The 19722-nt window shown below is 35.3% G+C and overlaps 1 protein-coding gene across 1 annotated transcript in view; it reads left to right on the forward strand.

Annotated features, from left to right (window-relative positions):
• The window catches only part of LARP1B (La ribonucleoprotein domain family, member 1B), a 136792-nt gene that overhangs the window by 85278 nt on the left and 31792 nt on the right, over positions 1 to 19722 (forward strand). The window contains exons 10-11 of the mRNA XM_011935603.1: positions 15775 to 15986; positions 16747 to 16853. Of these exons, the coding sequence (XP_011790993.1) occupies positions 15775 to 15986; positions 16747 to 16853 (319 nt within the window). The remainder of the gene's footprint in view (positions 1 to 15774; positions 15987 to 16746; positions 16854 to 19722) is intronic.

Consider the following 19722-nt stretch of genomic DNA (forward strand, 5'->3'; position numbering starts at 1 on the left):
GCCAGGATGGTCTCGATCTCCTGACCTTGTGATCCACCCATCTCGGCCTCCCAAAGTGCTGGGATTACAGGCTTGAGCCACCGCGCCCGGCCTATTATTATTATTGATACCTGTGCCAGTTATCAGTTTATTGACTGTTAGCTCTAAAGCCACCTTTCATTTTCTTGCTCAGTAATAATGGAGTTGGACTGTTAACTTTAATGTTTCCCACCCCACACAAGGTTGAGCTTTGTCAGTACCAGACCTGCGCTGAGTTGGTGCTTGTTTCTAGGCCTTTTGAATAGAAAGAGCTAGGAAATTTTTTAAAGAGAAAAATATATTATGTATTCATGTTGATATTTTCTGTCTAAATTTAAGATTATAGGCTTTAATTTTAACTTGATTTTGTAGTTGTATTGCTTTTTACTTACATATAAAAAATCTTTCTTCCTAACCACAGTAACATAATTATTTATTTGCTAATCCTATGATATAATAGTTCCAGAATAACAATAACATTAAATAACAATATTATAAATACTGAAAGGTAACTTCTTTTAGAGTTCTTTAAACTTTAAACTTTTAAAAACTTCATACTTTAAAGCTTTCTTTAAGGTTCTTCGTGTGTCCCACTAGGGATGTTCAGTTAAACTGCTGGATTTTTTGTCTTGTTAAATTTGAATACTTTAAAATTGAGAATGTATGTTCCTTGCACATCATAGAAAGCATACACATTGCAAATAAGGAGATAAATTTGGCAATTGCATGACATTAACAAAGAATTAATATCATAGAAATCTAAAACCTTAAAAATTAATGTGAAAAATGGCAAACATTAACAGAAAAAGTAGTAAATGAAACACGAACATCAGTTTCATATTTGGGAAGACCAAATGGCCAATAAATGTGAAAAGCTGCTATTTTTATTGAGGTTTTCCAATTAAAACCATAGTATAACCTAGCAGTTTCATTTCAAGAGATACTGTTGCAGGCCGTTGTGACTCATGCCTATAATCCCAACACTTTGGGAGGCCAAGGCAGGAGGATCACTTGAGCCCAGGAGTTTGAGACCAGCCTGGGCATACTGTTGCAGATGTTTACCAAGAGAATGTTTGCAGTATCATGGTTCATAATAGAAAAAAGCAATTGAAAACTAAAAAATGCACAGTTATAGTAGAATGTATTATAAGATGTGGTGTATTCATACATAGGAAAAATAGACAGCAGTGGAAAATGAGAGAACTAACGTTATATGTGACAAAATGTGTTAATCTAAAAATATAGGAAAAGATAACAAAAATAAAAAATAAAAAAATAGGATGTATAAAATAAGCTAGAACAAAGAAGTTCATTCAATGTAATGCTATTACATAAAGTATAAAATTCATGGATATATGCATAGCACATAGGAGCCATGAATATAAGCAAGGGGAATTATTAATATAAAATTTTAATATATTAATTTACTCCTGAGGGTGGGGGAATCCCATCTGGAAGGTCTGCATATGTGTTTGCTAGCGTCTGGAATTTATGTATTGGTCTAGTTGGTCGGTATGAGTGTGTATCAACTCTATTTTTAAAATTTATATATAAATCTATTAATTTTTATTTGTGTGCTGTAATCTCTAGTTTTTAAATATATGAACAGAAAAGTATAAAAATAAAGCAAAAATTTAAAAAAGATAGAATTTGACCCAATATATTGCTATGACAGGAAATGTTGAATAGATTAATGTTCAAATGAAAAGATAATTTTAATCTTAAAAATTGGGCTTAAAAAAATTCACTCTATGCTAGTTATATGTCATAACATATGGAAATATTAGAAAGTAAAGGATGGGAAATCATATAAAAGAATGATCCTAATAGAAAAGAGTTGGTATTGCCATTACGATATAGAATTTAAGGCATAAAGAAGGAGTTTATTTTCACTGTCTTCAGTATCTATGTTCCTATTTATTCCCTATGCCTGCTCCAAACAGGCCTCTGTCCTCCACATCCCAAACCAGCTACTGATAATATCACCAGGAATCTCTATATATAAAAGGGGTCAAATCAATCCTTTTCTTACCTGACGTCAGCATTAAATCAAATTAATCGCTCTGTCCTGAAACATATTTTTACTTCCTGAACACTTATTCACTTATTCTCCTTCTGCCTCATGGAGTCTTTTTTGCTAGTTCTTCACTGTTTCCCTAACCTCTAAAATTTGGATGCTTTAGGACCCAGTCCTCAAATTTCTCCTCTTTTGAATCCTTAACTCCTCCTGTCTCATGGGTTTTAAAGAGCATTATTATACTAATGAGTATTAAATTGATATGTATAGACCAGACCTCCATCCTGTATTTCAGACAAATATTCAACTGTATGGTTAACAGTTCCACTTGTATATTTTATAAGCATGTTAAATTTCATATGTCCAAAATCTAAGTTCTGAATTCCCACCCCTCTCCAAGGACTTTTCCTCCTAGACTTCCACATGTCTGTAAATATTACCTCCATTTTTCCAGTTACACAGGTCAAAACGTTTCTGTGTCATTTTTGATCTGTTTGTTTTTTAAATTCCATATCTTATTTATGGGAAAGTTATATATATTTAAAATATATCTAGAATCTAACCACTTCTTACTTTCTCCATCTCTATCACCCTGTAAAAGTCACCATCGTTTTCTCCTTGGTTAATTGTAGTAAACTCCTAACCTGTCTCCCTCCTTTCATTCTGACCACCCTACAAATATCCAGTTATATTTTTTGTTTCCTCTTAAAAATTAATATATTTAAGGTGTACAACATGATGTTTTGATATATATATATATAGTGTAATGGTTACAATAGTCAAGCAAATGAACATATTATCTCACATAGTTACCTTTTTTTGTGGCAAGAGCACCTAAAATCTCTCTTAGCAAAAATACCAAGTATAATATAATATTATTAGCTGTTGCCCTCAGGTTGTACATTAGATCTCTAGACTTATTTATCCTACATATCTGCAACTTGGTATTTTTTGACCTACGTCTCCCCATTCTCCCTCATCCCACCCTTGGTAACCACTGTTTTATTATCTACGTCTATATACTTTTTTTAAAAGATTCTATGTATAAGTGACATTATGAAGTATTTTTCTTTCTGTGTTTGGCTTATTTTATTTAGCATAATGTCCTCCAGTTTCATCCATATTGTAGCAAATGGCAGGATCTCCTTTTTTTAAAGGTTTAATTCTATTCTATTCTCTCTCTATATATATACACATGTATATATACACACACACACATATACATATATACACATATACGTATATATACACATATATGCATATATATACACACATATATATACACACACACACATATACATACACACACATCACCATTTCTCTGTTTATCATAAGTGGACACATACTTTAGTTGTTCCCATATCTTATATCTTGGCTATTGTGAATAATGTGGCAATGAATATGTGAGTGCAGATAGATATCTTTCTATGGTGATGATTTCATTTCCTTTGGGTATATACCCAGAATAGGGATTGTTGGGTCATATGGTAATTCTACTTTTAATTTCTTTACAAATCTCCATACTGTTTTCCGCAATGGCTGCACCAGTGCACCTTTTCATATACATGTTGACCTTGTTATGTCTTCTTTGGAGAGATCTCTAATCAGGTCTTTTGACCATGTTTTAATTGGATTATTTTCATTCTTGCTATTTTTTTTTTTTTGAGACGAAGTCTCGCTCTGTCGCCCAGGCTGGAGTGCGGTGGCCAGATCTCAGCTCACTGCAAGCTCCGCCTCCCGGGTTTACGCCATTCTCCTGCCTCAGCCTCCCCAGTAGCTGGGACTACAGGCGCCCGCCACTACGCCCGGCTAGTTTTTTGTATTTTTTTTAGTAGAGACGGGGTTTCACTGTGTTAGCCAGGATGGTCTCGATCTCCTGACCTCGTGATCCGCCCGTCTCGGCCTCCCACAGTGCTGGGATTACAGGCTTGAGCCACCGCGCCCGGCTCATTCTTGCTATTGAGTTGTTTGAGTTACTTATATATTTTGGATATAACTCCTAATCAGATATGTGGTTTGCAATATTTTTTTCTTATTCTGTAGGTTGTCTCTTCGCTCTGTTGACTGTTTCCTTTGCTGTGCAGAAGAAACTTTTTCATTGGTGCATTCCATTTGTTTATTTTGCTTTCGTTGCCTGAGCTTCATGGGTCATATTTTTTGAAAAATTGAGATATAGTTTACATTCAGTAAGTTTCACACCATTTATGTACATCATTTTGGGAACTTTGACAGATGAATACAGTCATGTAAACACCACCTAGTCAAGTTACTGAACATTTCCATTACTCCCTGAGAATTTTTTCATGACTCTTTGTATTCAACTCAGGCCAAGTTTTTGGCAGCTTGTTTTCTATTTTCTATTCCTATAGTTTTGCCATTTCTAGAATATCATATAAATGGAATCATATAAAATATAGCCTTTTGAGTCTGGCTCCTTTCATTTAGCATAGTGCCTTTCAGATTTATTCATGCTTTTGTGTGTTGTTTGTATTACCTTTTTATTGACAAGTAGCATTCCATTGCATGGATGTAAACAGTTTATCCACTTATTAGTTGAAGGCATATAGGTTGTTTTTCTGTTTTTGGTGATTATGAATTAAGCTGCTATGAGTATTTGTTTACAAGTTTTTGTGTGAATATATGTTTTCATTTCACTTGGGTAAATGCTTTTGAGTGGCACTGTTGGATCATACAGTAAGTATAACTTTTTAAGAAACTGTCTAACTTTTCCAAAATGGCTGTGCCATTTTACATTCTTACCAACAATATATGAGGGTTCCATTTGCTCTACATCATCAGCAGCATTTAGTATTGTTAGTTTAAAAAAAAATTTTTTTGCCGTCTAATAGTAGTATCTCATTGTGACTGATGCTGTTGTGTATCTTTTTATGTGCTGATTTGCCATCAGTTCATGCTTGGCAAAGTGCCTGCACAAATCTTCGGACATTTCTTTTATTGAGTTGTTTTTGTTACTGAGCTTTGAGAGTTCTTTACTCTGGATACAAGTCCTTTATTACAGATGTACATAGGTAATTTGCACATGTCTTCTCAGAACCTAGGGCTTATGTTTTCATTTTTTAGGAGTATCTTTTGGGCCAGGTGCGGTGGCTTATGTCATATGGCTTGTCTTAATTAGTCTGTTTGTGTTGTAAAGTACATTGATTGGTTTTCAAATGTTGAACTAGTCTTGGATTCTCAGGATAAGCCTCATTTAGTTATTATATTATCCTTTTATATAATCCTAGTTATTATATTATCCTTTTATATATTCTTAGACTCAGGTTGCTTATATTTTTTGAAGCCTTTTGTACTATATTCATGAGGAATGTTGTTTTTTTTTTCATTGTCTTGGATTATATTTGTCTGATTTTGGTGTTAGAGGTGTCATAAAATGAGTGTCATAAAATGAGTTGGTAAGTGTTCTTTCTTTTGTATTTTGGAAGAGTTTGTCTACAATTGTTTATTTCTTACACATTGTTAGCATTCCCCAGTGATGCCATCCAGGCCCAGATACCATCTGGCCTGGAACTATTGGAATGTTTTAAACTACACATTTATTTATTTAAGAAACATAAGACTAAGTAAGTCTTTTTTCTCAGGTGAGCTTTTGTACCTATTGGATTTGTTCGTTTCCTGGAATTTATAATATGCTCTTTTTCTCCTTTTACTGTTTGTAGGTTCTGTAGAGATATCTCTTCTTTCATTCCTACTCTTTATAAATTTGTGTCTTTTTTGTCTTGATCGATCTAGCTAGAGGTTCATCAGTTTAATTTTTTTAAGTTTTATTTTCATTGATTTACTTTATTTTTATTCCAGTTTTATTAATTTTTGCTCTTTATTATTTCCTTTTTTCTTATTTTGTTCCTCCTTTTCTAGTTTCAGTGGAAGCTTAGATCATTTATTTGATGCCATTTTTCTTTCCTATTATAACCATTTAGTACTACAAATTTCCCCCTAAGCAGTATTTTAGGTGTTATTGCATTTTGATTTTCATTCAGTTCTATATATTTTCTCATTTCTTTTTAATTTTTTTTTTTTTTTTGAGACAGAGTCTCGCTCTGTCGCCCAGGCTGGAGTGCAGTGGCTGGATCTCAGCTCACTGCACGCTCCGCCTCCCGGGTTTACGCCATTCTCCTGCCTCAGCCTCCCGAGTAACTGGGACTACAGGCGCCCGCCACATCGCCCGGCTAGTTTTTTTGTATTTTTTTAGTAGAGACGGGGTTTCACCGTATTAGCCAGGATGGTCTCGATCTCCTGACCTCGTGATCCACCCGTCTCGGCCTCCCAAAGTGCTGGGATTACAGGCTTGAGCCACCGCGCCCGGCACCTCTTTTTAATTTTTTGATACATCAGCTATTTAGAAGTGTTTTTGTTTAATTTTTAAAATTTGGATATCTTCCTGAAATCTATTTGTTTGAAATCTAATTTTTAAGGGAGAAGTTTAAATTACTGATTTGAGAGTTTCTTTTCGGATATAAGCATTTAATATTCTCTCTCTCTCTCTCTCTCTCTTTATTTATCTATCTATATATTTTTTTAAGACAGAGTCTTGGAGTCTCGCCCTGTCGCCCAGGCTGGAGTGCAGTGGTACAATCTCGGCTCACTGCAACCTCTGCCTCCTGGGTTCAAGTGATTCTCCTGCCTCAGCCTCCTGAGCAGCTGGGATTACAGGTCTGTGCCACCACACTCGGCTAATTTTTGCATTTTTAGTGGAGACCGGGTTTCACCACGTTGGCCAGGCTGGTCTTGAACTCCTGGCCTCAAATGATCCACCCACTTCGGCTTCCCAAAGTGCTGGGATTACAGGCATCAGCCACTGAGCACAGCCCTTAATTCTGTATATTTTTATTTAAGCACTGCTTTAGCTGTGTTCCACAAATTTTGATATGTTGTATTTTATTAATTTTTATTATTTCAAAACATTTTCTAAATTCTTTTGAGACTTCCTCTTTATGTATTATTTAGGAGCGTATTCGGTGTAATTTCCAAGTGATTGGAATTTTTTCAGTTATCCCTCTGTTATTAATCTTATTGATATATAGTTTAATTCTATTATAGCCAGAGAACATACTTTACATTATTTTAAAATTTAAAGTTAATTTATTAATTTCAAATTTGTTTAATTAATTTGCTAATTTTATCACCCACAATATAGTCTGTCTTGGTGAATGTACCATATACATCTGAGAAGAATGTTTATTATACTATTTTTGAGTAGAATGTTCCATATTGTCTGTTCAATTCAGTTGGTTAATGGTGTTGATGAGTTCTATATCTTTGCTGATTTTTTTGTCTACTGGTTCTATCTTAGAGAGGAGTGTCGAAGTCACCACCTATAATTGCAGACTTGTTTATTTCCTATTTCAGTTCTATCGGGTTTTGCTTCATTTATTTAGCTCTTTTGTTAGTTCACCTTATACCTGTTGGTATATTGTGTCATCTTGGTGAACTGGCCCTTTCATTCATGTATGTTGTCCTTGTTTGCTTTGAAATTTAGTTTGTCTGATTTTAATATAGCCATTCCAGCTTTCTTTCATTTCTCTCTCATGGTATGTGATGTATGTTTTGCCAACTTTTTACTTTTAACCTACCTATATCATTATATTTGAAGTCAGTTTATTATAGATAACATATAGTTAGGTCATGTTTTTTATTCAGTCTGACAATATGAATAATTGATTATTCATAATCAATTATTATTTAATCATTTAATTGATTTGTTTAGACTAATGTAATTATTGGTATGTTTGGATTTAGGTCAACCTTTATATTATTCAGTTTCATTTTTTTTTTTTTTTGCTTCTATTGCCCATTTTCTGCATTCTTTGTGCTATTTGTAACTTTTTCTATTACATTTTAATTTATGTACTGTGAATTTGGACATGTATATCTTTTTTTTGTATAATTGTTTTTAGTGATTGCTCTAGGGATTTCTAAACACATACTTTTCACTTTATTTTGAATCAGTATTTTACCATTTCAATAAGAATGTAGAAACCTAGGCCGGGCACAGTGGCTCACGCCTGTAATCCCAGCACTTTGGGAGGCCGAGGCAGGTGGATCACCTGAGGTCAGGAGTTCGAGACCAGCCTGACCAACATAGAGAAACCCCGTCTCTACTAAAAATACAAAATTAGCTGGGCCTGGTGGCACATGCCTATAATCCCAGCTACTAGGGAGACTGAGGCAGGAGAATTGCTTGAACCTGGGAGGCGGAGCTTGCGGTGAGCCGAGATTGTGCCATTGCACTCCAGCCTGGGCAACAAGAGTGAAACTCCGCCTCAAAAAAAAAAAAAAAAGAATGTAGAGACCTAACCCCCATACCCCCATAGAGATTTTTTTTTTTTTCCTTTCTCTCCCCACCGGCCTCACCCCAAGAGAGAGGGTCTCACTCTGTTGCCAAGGCTGGAGTGCAGTGTATACTCATGGCTCACTGCAGCCTCAAACTGCTGGGTTCAAGTAATCCTACCACCTCAGCCTCCCAAGTAGGTAGGACTACAGGTGCATGCCACAAAGCCCAACTAATTTTTTAATTTTTTTGTGGAGACAGGATCTCGCTACGTTGCCCAGATTGGTCTAGTACTCCTGGCCTTAAGAGATTCGCCTACCTCAGTCTCGCAAAGTGCTGGGGATTATAGGCATGAATCACCACACTCAGCTGAAATTTCTTTATGTAATGATTGTCTTATATATCTTCATATGTTAAAAAGCCCACCAGACAATGTTTTATTTTTTACTTTCAAGCATGTTTTAAATAACTTAAAAGGAGAATAGTCTATTATATTTATCCAGACCTTTACCGTTTATCTTGCTGTTCCTCTATTTGTGATATTTCAGGTTTCCTTCTGTTATCATTTTCTTCTGTCTGAAATACTCAGGTTAGCGGTTCTTTTAGAGCAGTTCAGTTGGCTATGATTTATAGTTTTCTTTCTTCTGAGAATGTCTTTATTTCACCTTATTGCGAAGGATATTTTCACTGGATAAAGAATTCTGGACTGACAGTTGTTTTCTGTTAGTGATTCAAAATTGTTGTACCACTTCTTTCTGTCCTCCGTGGTTTTTGGTATAAAATTTTATAGTCATTCAAATTGTTTCCCTACAAGTAATGCATCTCTAGCTATTTTCAAGATTTTTATTTTTTTCATCTTAAGTTTACAGCAAGTAGAGTGTGATGTGCCTTGGTATGAAGTTCTTTGGGTTTATCCTGGATAGGATTGTCTGTTTCTTAAATCTGTAGGTTTGACTTTAGACAAATTTGGGAAGTTTTCAACTATTATTTCCTTAAAAAAATTTTTAACCCTGCATTTCTTCTCTCCTAGACCTTTTGTTGTCCCACGGGTTCTTAAAATTTGGCTGATTTTTTTTTCAGTTTCTTTTTTTTCTGTTGTTGAGATTGCTTTTCTGTTTTCGGTTCAGTTTCTATTGATTCTGGTTGCTTTTAATCTTTGTCACCCATTTTAAGCACCTTAATTACAATTGCTTTGGTGTACTTTTCATGTTTCTTGTGCTTGAACTCACTGAGTTTTTAAAATATGTGTGTTTATACATTTTTAATCAAATTTGGAAAGTGTTCAGCTGTTCCTTTAAATTTAAAATTTTAATTAAAAAATTAATAGACTGGGTGTAGCAGCTTATGCCTGTAATCCCAGCACTTTGGGAGGCCAAGGCAGGTGGATCACCTGAGGTCAGGAGTTCGAGACCAGCCTGGCCAACATGGTGAAACCCCATCTCTACTAAAAATACAAAAATTCGCTGAGTGTGGTGGCACGCACCTATAATCCCAGGTGCTTGGAAGGCTGAGGCACGACAATCACTTGAATCCAGGAGGTAGAGGTTGCAGTGAGCCAAGATTGTACCACTGCATTCCAGCCTGGGTGACAGTGAGACTCTGTCTTTAAAAAAAAAAAAAAAAAAAAAGATAATATTAATAATGTTTTCCTGTTCTTTTTTCTCTTTCTCTCAAGACTCCAATTACATGTATAATTTATATTAGGGCACTTGAAGTTGTCCCATACTTCATTAATGCTCTGTTTTGTTGTTGTTGTTTTTCAGTCCTTTTACTCTGTTTTTGTTTTAAGTAACTTTTATTCCTCTCTTCAAGTTTATTAGCCTTTTCTTCTACAGAGTCTATTTTTAATCCCATCCAGTGTGTGTGTGTGTGTGTGTGTGTGCATGCGTGCGTGTGTATGTGTATGTTTTGAAATCTCAGCTGTCGTCCTTTTCTCATCTAGAAGCTTGATTGGATCCTCTTTTATACTGCCTATATATATTTTTAATATGCTCATTTTTTTGTACTTTATTGAATACACAAAATATAGTTATGATTTTTTTTTCTTTTTGCTAGCAAAGTATAAATCCAGGATTTGGATTCATATCTATCTGACTGCTATAGTTCAGTGGCCAGCAAATTATGGCCTATTGACTGAAACTAGCCTGCTATGGGCCAGTGTGATAACACTGGTCATTTACCTATGGCCTCTTGCTGTTTTTATGCTACAAAGGCAGAGCTGAGCTGTTTCAACAGAGATCTTATGTCTTAAAAAGCAAAAAATATTTACTATCTGACATTTGTAGGAAAAGTTTCCTGAGTTCTGCTTTAGAGGCATTTTTATTTATAAAAAACCTTAAGTGCCAGTTCTCATGTAGCATTTTTAATTTTTGACCTTCACTAAACACTAACAGCATAATATTGAGTTTTATTTTTATAAAGGCAGTGGAGACTGTAGACAAGGCTCGTATGGTTCAGGTATGAAGCTGTGCAATGATCTGATTTGGTAGTGATAAAATTTGGAAAACCTTAGATAGTAGAGTAGTTAGCACACCCCTAAGTTCAGTGGTTTTTACATTTAGCATGTGTAAGGTTCACCTGGGAAGCTCGTTGAAACAGATTAAAGGACTCTGTATCAACTTTGTGAATCAGTAAGGTAGGTGGGATATGAGAATATACATTTCTAACAAGTTCCCAGGTCATGCCAATAGTTCTATTTGGGACCATACCTTGAAAATTACTGCTTTAACCCTTTTTAAGTGTATCATTTGAATTTCAGTAAATGTATAAAATTGTATACCAGCACCACAATCCGGTTTTAGAACAATTCCATCATACTAAAGAGTTCCTCATGCACATTTGCAGTCAATCCCAACATTCACCTTCAGCCTGAGGCAACTAGTTATCTTTCTTTCACTATGGTTTTGCACTTTTCAGAAATTTTATATAAATGGAATCATATGATACATAGTTATATACTTGGAATCTTTCACTTAACATAATATTTTTGAGATTCATCTATGTCATTGCATGTATCAATACCTTTCTTTTATTGCTAAGTATTATTTCATAGAATGAGCATACTACATTTTTTTGTCCATTCAACATTTTATGGATATTTGGATTATTTCTAGTTTTGGCTATTATGAAAAATGCTATTATGACTATTCATGTACAAGAGATGGCCTATGCTCTTGATTAAAAGGAAGTTATAATATATAGATGATATTAATATATTATGCTATGCTTGTAGTTGACAAAAAATGTTAATATGTTCTTGTTTCCTAATATATTTCCAATAATAATATTTTAATATTTACTATGAATATTTTATGTTCTTATAATGAACTAATATTTGATAATTTTATGTCAAAATATTATAAATTGGTATATGATAGTCTATAAAAATTTTGTAAAATGTTTCTTTTGAGATAACCAACGTACTCTATAGATGTTAATCTTACAAAATTCATATATCTACTCTTATTGGTGGGCAAAATTCACCCTGAGCACCTGGAATAAAATAAGTATACAACAAATAAAACTTAGCTTTTGATTTTGGAAATGTTCCGATACAGATAACAATAGGGAGAATTTTTTAACGAAATCCTCATGTATCCATCTCACCTAATTTCAACAATTGTTAATAGGTTGACATTGTTTTTTAATCTGTACCTTGCCTCCTAATCTCTTTCTGGTATTCTATATTGAATCTCAAAATCATGTCATTACTTCTGGAAATACTTCACTATATATTGCAAACTGACTAGGACTTACAAAACAAGTATGTATTTAAATTTTTACAGCACCGTAATTTCACCTAATAAAATTAGCAATAATTTTTAATATAATCTACTACGCAGTATATGTTTAGTTGTCCCTAATTGTCTGAAATATATTTTTCAAATTGTTTGATTGAACTGGGACGAAACAAGATGCAAACATTGCAATTGACTGATTACACCATTAAGTCAATCTTAATCTCTAATTATTTCTCTTCCCTTGTTTTTCCATGATTTGTTGAAGAAACTGGTTAATTTGTTGAAGAACCTGGTAGGATTTCTTATGATCTACATTTACCTGACTGTATCTTCTTCATATCATTTAGTGTATCCTTTATCCCATGTATTACTAATGAAGTATAAGTACAAAGGATTTAGGTATAGAAGATTGAGTATATTCAAGTTTTGGCATTGTTTTTTTCCTAGTAGCAAGACTATTTCTTAGGAAGACTTGTCTATTTCCTATAACATCATAGTATGTCTGTTACTCCCACTTTTACTGATGCTGTGATTCATGATTTGACTCAGGTGTTGTCAGCCTGATCCTTTCATTAACAAGTTTCCCTCCAATCTTTTACTAAATTGATGAATATTCCCTAGATTTCCTCTATGTCAGTAGAATTGCAAAATGGTTATCTTCTGATTCCGTCATTTCTTCTGCAATCCTTATGTAAAATTTTCTTATGAAAAATCTTCTTTCATCAACTCTTTGGTTACCCTGAAATTCAACTTTCACAGACAAGGAAGGATAAATGCTTGCTTCTTTCTTTTTATTCAGTTTATTGGTTTTCAAAATAATGAGTTGGTGCCCTAGGAAACTCTAAATGTGATGGAGCTTATTTATTCGATGTGTTTAATCCATTTTGGTCATTGTTTTTAGTGGTCAAATTGTTTTATTTTTGACTGGTGAACCTCTAAGATTTACTCCTGTGTCCTTTGATTTATGCTAGTATTTTAAAAACTACTTTATTGCTTTTTTGCTACTTTATTGCTCAAGATTTCCCAGGCTCAGATTATACATTCTGTATTCCAGATGTTATTTCTTTGAGGAGAACTAATTAGTGGGAAATGGAATTTATAGACCATAATCTAGGTGATAGGAAGCTTACTGTTTCTGGGTTGTTACTGCTCCTAGATCTTTGAAAATGTCTCTCACAAAGGTACTGGATTTAACACATTTTTCAGTATATGTTCATGTTTTTATCTCTAGGATTGTATCTCTCTTTCTATATATATATATGTGTGTGTGTGTGTGTGTGTATGTATATATATATATGGTTTTTTTTTTTTGAGATGAAGTCTTGCTCTTGTTCCCCAGGCTGGAGTGCAATGGCATGATCTCAGCTCACTGCAACCTCCGCCTGCCGGGTTCAAGCAATTCTCCTGCCTCAGCCTCCTGAGTAGCTGGGATTACAGGCGCCTGCTACCATGCCTGGCTAATTTTTGTATTTTTAGTAGAGATGGGATTTCACCATGTTGGACAGGCTGGTCTCAAACTCCTGACCTCAGGTGATCTACCTGGCTTGGCCTCCCAAAGTGCTGGGATTACAGATGGGAGCCACTGCACCTGTCCAGATTGTATATATTTTTGGTATAAGGAAAACAGTATTAACACAATTCAATTAAGTTTAGCATTCCTTTGATGAGGATATATTTTTTCCCAGACATTATGTATGGTAGGCACTAGTATTCGATGCAATTGTGGTAGTTGCTTTCTGGGAAGCAGTGAGACTTACTCTTGACATCTATGGGATGATATGTAAGAAAATAAATTTTAATTTAATAAATGAAACAATAAATGGAGAAAATACAGACACAGCACAAAGGTGTTCAAGGAATGCTTCACATTCCCAAGAAAGGTAACATCTGTGCTGGGTATTAAAGGAAGGCTGTGATAACTGTTGCATTGGGTATACAAAAGATTCAGGAAAGGGACTTTCAGATAGAAGAAAAAGCATATGAAAAGATACAGAACAAGGATCAGACTGACAGTTTGGTGCTATTTGTGTCACCAAGATCAAAGTGGAAAATGACAACAGATGAGGCAAAATCAGCAAAATCTCATATGCCAGGGTAAAGAGCCTAGACTTATTCTAGAGGCAAATGGGAAACACTGAAGAATGTTAAACAGAAATATGAAATGATCTAATTTTCTCCTCAGAATAATCATTCTGGTAACAGTGAGGAAAATGGATTGGGAGAGGAAATGGCAAATGTGTAAGTTCACTTTTGACTTTACAAACTCGTGCCTAGAATAGTACTTGGCAGATAGTAGGCACTTAATAATATTTGTTGAGTGAAAAAACAAAAAGTTGTTTTATGAATCAAAAGAAGTAGATAAGTCTGAAGAAAAACCACACAGAAATAGAGACTATTTTTTTTGTTGCTATTACTTGATTCATCTGCTGGCTTATTTGGTATATTACCGTAAGATTTTCATGAGCAAATCAGTAAGTAAAATAACAGAATAAAAAAAAATAGTCAAAGGGTTTGAATAGCAGGCTCACAAAAGAGGAAGTCTGAAGGGTAACTAGATATATGAAAACATGTGCAATTTCACTAGTAACAACTAAGGAAATGCAAATATTTAAATCCCATGAGATGGAAGAATAGTTAAGAGTTTAAACAAAACCCAGTCTTCACCAGGATGTTGAATTGTTGGAATTCTCACATGCTGCTGGTGAGAGTGTAAGTTGGTGAAATCATTATAGAAAGTAGTTTGGCGGTCAGTGGTCATTAAATCAGAAGATGCACATTTCTCTTTCTTTTTTTTTTTTTTTTGAGAGGGCATCCTGTCGCCCAGGCTGGAGAGCAGTGGCACCATCTCGGCTCACTGCAAGCTCCGCCTCCCCAGTTCACGCCATTCTCCTGCCTCAGCCTCCCAAGTAGCTGGGACTACAGGCGCCCGCCACCACGCCCGGCTAATTTTTTCGTATTTTTAGTAGAAACGGGGTTTCACCGTGTTAGCCAGGATGGTCTCGATTTCCTGACCTCGCGATCCCCCCGCCTTGGCCTCCCAAAGCGCTGGAATTACAGGCGTGAGCCACCGCGCCCGGCCAGATGCACATCTCTTTTGACTCAGTATTTCCACTCAGATATAAACCCTAGAGAAATGCTCATACCTGTACAGAAACATGTTCAACAATGTTGATCACAGCATTGTTGATTAAACAAAATACTTTGAAATAATATAAATGTCTCTCTGCAGGAGAATGGATAAATTGTGATATATTTGTACACCACATACTATTCAGCGCTGAAAATGAACAAATTAGAGTTATGTAAATAAAACATGAGAAAAGTTTACAAAGTGATATAGTATTATGTTACATATATAAAGTTAATTATGCACAATAATATTACGTATATGTAATAATAGATCAAAATTCCAAATTTAAGAGGCTAGTTATCTCTGAGAAAGGAAAGCAGGAGGGAAATGGGATTAGGGGAGGTTACACAGGAAGCTTCACCCTTTCTTTAAAAGAAAAAGTCATAAACAGATATAGAAAAATAAAAATTTTATAAAGCTAGATAATGGTCAAAAAAGTATTTGTTATTTTTGTTTTTATATATTTGAAATGTTTTCAGTGAAAAATCCTTTGAGCTTAGAGAATTCCAGAATTATCCTTATTCTCAAAGTAAAATATTTTCCTAGTATCTAAATAATTTAAGAGTTTTTTATTTTGCAGATTTGACTGATGAATTAGCTCAGAAGCTATTTGATGTTTCAGAAATAACTTCGGCAGCAATAGTTTGTTCGTTGCCTACAGCAGTTCCAGAATCTCCTAGAATTCATCCTACAAGAACACCCAAAACACCTCGAACACCTAGGTTACAAGATCCTAACAAAACACCAAGATTTTATCCTGTTGTTAAAGAACCAAAAGCCATTGATGTAAAGGTATACAAAACAACCAGGAATATAAGACTTGCATTTTGTATCCTTTAACATTACAGAATGAGATGTTGTAATTTCTATAACATCACATTAAAAAGTGTGTGTTATAACTTGTAATATTTCACTTAAAAATCGTACTTTACCATAGTGATAGTTTCTCAGGTTAAGAGATTTTTTGGTTGGGCATGGTGGTTCATGCCTGTAATCCAACACTTTGGGAGACCAAGGCAGGTGGATCGCTTGTGCCCAGGAGTTGGAGACTAGCCTGGGCAATGCTGTGGGACCCCATCTCCAAAAAAATACAAAAATTAGCTGGGCATGGTGGCGTGTGCCTGTAGTCCCAGCTACTTGGGAGGCTGAGGTGGGAGGATTATTTGAGCCTGTAGGGGTCGGGGCTGCAGTGAGCCATGATCATGCCACTGCACTCCAGCCTTGGCAACAGAGTAAGACCCCATTTAAAAGTAAACAAACAAAAACCTTTTTTACAATTGGATAGTGTAATTAAAGACGAACAGAAAGTATAACGAAGAATCACACTAAGGTGCACTTCATTTTATCCTTGTGTCACAAACCTACCAAGGGACCTTATTAAGTTTTGTAACTTGTGTGTGAGATTTTTGAGTTTTGTGACTTCATATGATTTCACAATGTGTTATCTACAGTATGAAAATGTTTGAGTTCATTTATAGTCAGAGGGTTTTAATTTACTTGTGAAGTTCACACTATTGAAACTAATTGCAATGCCTGACTTTATTTTCTTTAGAGTCCAAGAAAGAGAAAAACAAGGCATAGCACAAATCCCCCTCTAGAGTGTCATGTTGGTTGGGTAATGGATTCCAGAGACCATGGACCGAGAACATCCTCTGTCAGGTACTATATTTCTCAAACATTACTTTTTTGTTCTTGATTTGAAGTTTTTTGAAAACAGTTACTAATTAGATATTTCAAAGTATTTAAAAATTAATATGTTAGCAAATTAGAGAACAATGAAAATGGTACAAAGAAGCCAAAGAAGAGATAAGTTTTACAAGTATGTTAAGGAAATAATCCAGTAAGACAGTTTTTTTTCCCATTTAAATTATTTTTCACAAATGTGAACTCTTAGATGTATAAACTATGTAGGTCTATGAAAGTTATTATCTTTGGAAAAATCCCAGAGTCTTAGTGGCATTTAATAGGTTCTTAGTAGATATTTATTGAGGGCATTAATGTGCTAAACACACTACTCAAACTGTATAAATAATATGGAAAGAAAGCATTATTATTTTGCTTTTTTCCCCCATTTTTGGGAAATCATTTAGATTAGCTGATTTTTTTTTTTTTTGAGACGGAGTCTCGCTCTATCGCCTAGGCTGGAGTGCAGTGGCTGGATCTCAGCTCACTGCAAGCTCCGCCTCTGGGGTTTTCGCCATTCTCCTGCCTCAGCCTCCTGAGTAGCTGGGACTACAGGCACCCACCACCTGGCCCGGCTAGTTTTTTGTATTTTTTAGTAGTTAGCCAGGATGGTCTCGATCTCCGGACCTCGTGATCCGCCCGTCTCGGCCTCCCAAAGTGCTGGGATTACAGGCTTGAGCCACCGCGCCCAGCCAGATTAGCTGATTTTTAGCAGAAATTTTTTTTTATAAGAAAGAAGAAAATTAATTTAAAAAAAAAGAAGACTAGAGCAAATCTTTTAGAGTGCCAGTGATATGCAAAGCACTGTGGTATGTTTTGTCCTTCAGAGGGGTTGCAGAGGTGATTTATTGCTCATTGCTTTGTGATTCTTTCTTTTAAATAAAACTAGAGACAGAATCTTGCCCTGTTGCCTAGGTGGCCTCAAGCAATCCTCCTACCTCAGCCTCTAAAGTGCTAGGATTTTTTTATTTTTTATTTTTTGAGACAAAGTCTTGCTCTGTCACCCAGGCTGGAGTGCAGTGGCACAGTCTTGGCTCACTGCAAGCTCCGCCTCGTGGGTTCAAGCAATTCTCCTGCCTCAGACTCCCAAGTAGCTGGGACTACAGGCGTGTGCCACCACACCCGGCTAATTTTTTGTATTTTTAGTAGAGTCGGGGTTTCACCATGTTAGCCAGGGTGGTCTTGATCTCCTGACCTGGATCCACCCGCCTCAGGTTCCCAAAGTGCTGGGATTACAGGCGTGAGCCACCACGCCCAGCTAAAGTACTGGGATTATAGGCATGAGCCACCTCACCCAGCCTGTGTTTCTTAAACACCATTTTGTGTTTATACTAAATGTTTTCAGAATAATTAATGGATAGTTTTTCCACTTGAAAACTTTGGGAAAATATGTTTTTGACTGGTTACTAGAAAAGGATTAGTTAGTTTCATGAAAAGAAATGCTAGGGAGTTTATCATGCTCTCAAAACCTTGAAATCTGTCTATTTAGTGATACACATTTGATTATTTTACATTGTTCTTACTAGATATATTGTCTCTAAAAGATAAAAAGTGCATATGTTCTTCTGCACACCTGTGGTATACTAATAGTTATTCTGGGTTATAAGTGACTTTTCAGTTTTTTTCCCCAGAGTATTTCTTTTTATTGGAGCAGTATATTTAGAGATCAACAACAGTGAAAAATGTTTAATTTACCTAATGAAGGACATCTTGTCTTTGTTGCTTCCAAGTTTTGGGAATTATGAATAAAGGTGCCATAAACATCTATGTAAAGGTTTTAGTGTGGACATATTTTAAAATCCCTTGGATAAATACTAAGGAGCATGATTGCTGGATTGTATGATAAGAATATATTTAGTTTCGTAAGAAGCTGTCAACCTGTTTTCCAAAGTGGCCCTATCATTTTGCATACTCACCAGTCATGTTTCTTTTTAACCTTGGTAATGTCTTGTTTTGAAGTCAGCCTTGTCTGATATTTGCCAGCTTTCTTTAGATGAGTGTTTGCCAGTGTATCTTTTTCTACCTTTTTACTTTTAAGCAATCTCTTTGTTTTAAAGTGGGTTTCACGTAGGCGACATATATTTGGGTCTTTCTTTGCTTTTTATAACCCAGTCTGATAACATGTTAATCAGTATGTTTAGACCGTCCACATTTAGTGTAGTTACTGATGTGGTTGGATTTAAATCTATCATTTCTTTGTCTCATCTATTCTTTTTTTTTTTTTTTTGAGACTGAGTCTCACTGTGTTGCCCAGTCTGGAGTGCAATGGCACGATCTTGGCTCACTTCAACCTCCAGCTCCCAGGTTCAGGTGATTCTCCTTCCTCAACCTCCTGAGTAGCTGGGATTACAGGTGCCTGCCACCATGCCCAGCTAATTTTTGTATTTTTAGTAGAGATGGGATTTCACCATGTTGGCCAGGCTGGTCTCGAACTTCTGACCTCAGGTGATCCACCTGTCTTGGCCTCCCAAAGTGCTGGGATTATAGGCATGAGCCACTGTACCCAGCTGCCTCATCTATTCTTCATTCTTTTTTTTCTTTCTTTTGGATTGAGTTTTTATAATGATCCTATTTTATCTCTACTATTGGCTTATTAGTTATATCTCTTTTTATTTTTTACTGATCCTTTAGAATTTACAGGTATACCTTGTTTTGCTGTGCTTCATAGATACTGTGTTTTTCACAAATTGAAGGTTTGTGGCAACCCTGTGTGGAGCAAGTTTATCAATGCCCTTTATCCAACAGATGTACTCACTTCATGTCTTCATGTCTCTGTGTCACCTTTTGGTAATTCTTGCAATATTTCAAACTTTATTATTATTATTATTATATCTTTTTTTTTTTT

The sequence above is a fragment of the Colobus angolensis genome, unplaced genomic scaffold (assembly GCF_000951035.1).
Source record: "Colobus angolensis palliatus isolate OR3802 unplaced genomic scaffold, Cang.pa_1.0 Scaffold145, whole genome shotgun sequence".
NCBI classification, from domain to species: domain Eukaryota; kingdom Metazoa; phylum Chordata; class Mammalia; order Primates; family Cercopithecidae; genus Colobus; species Colobus angolensis.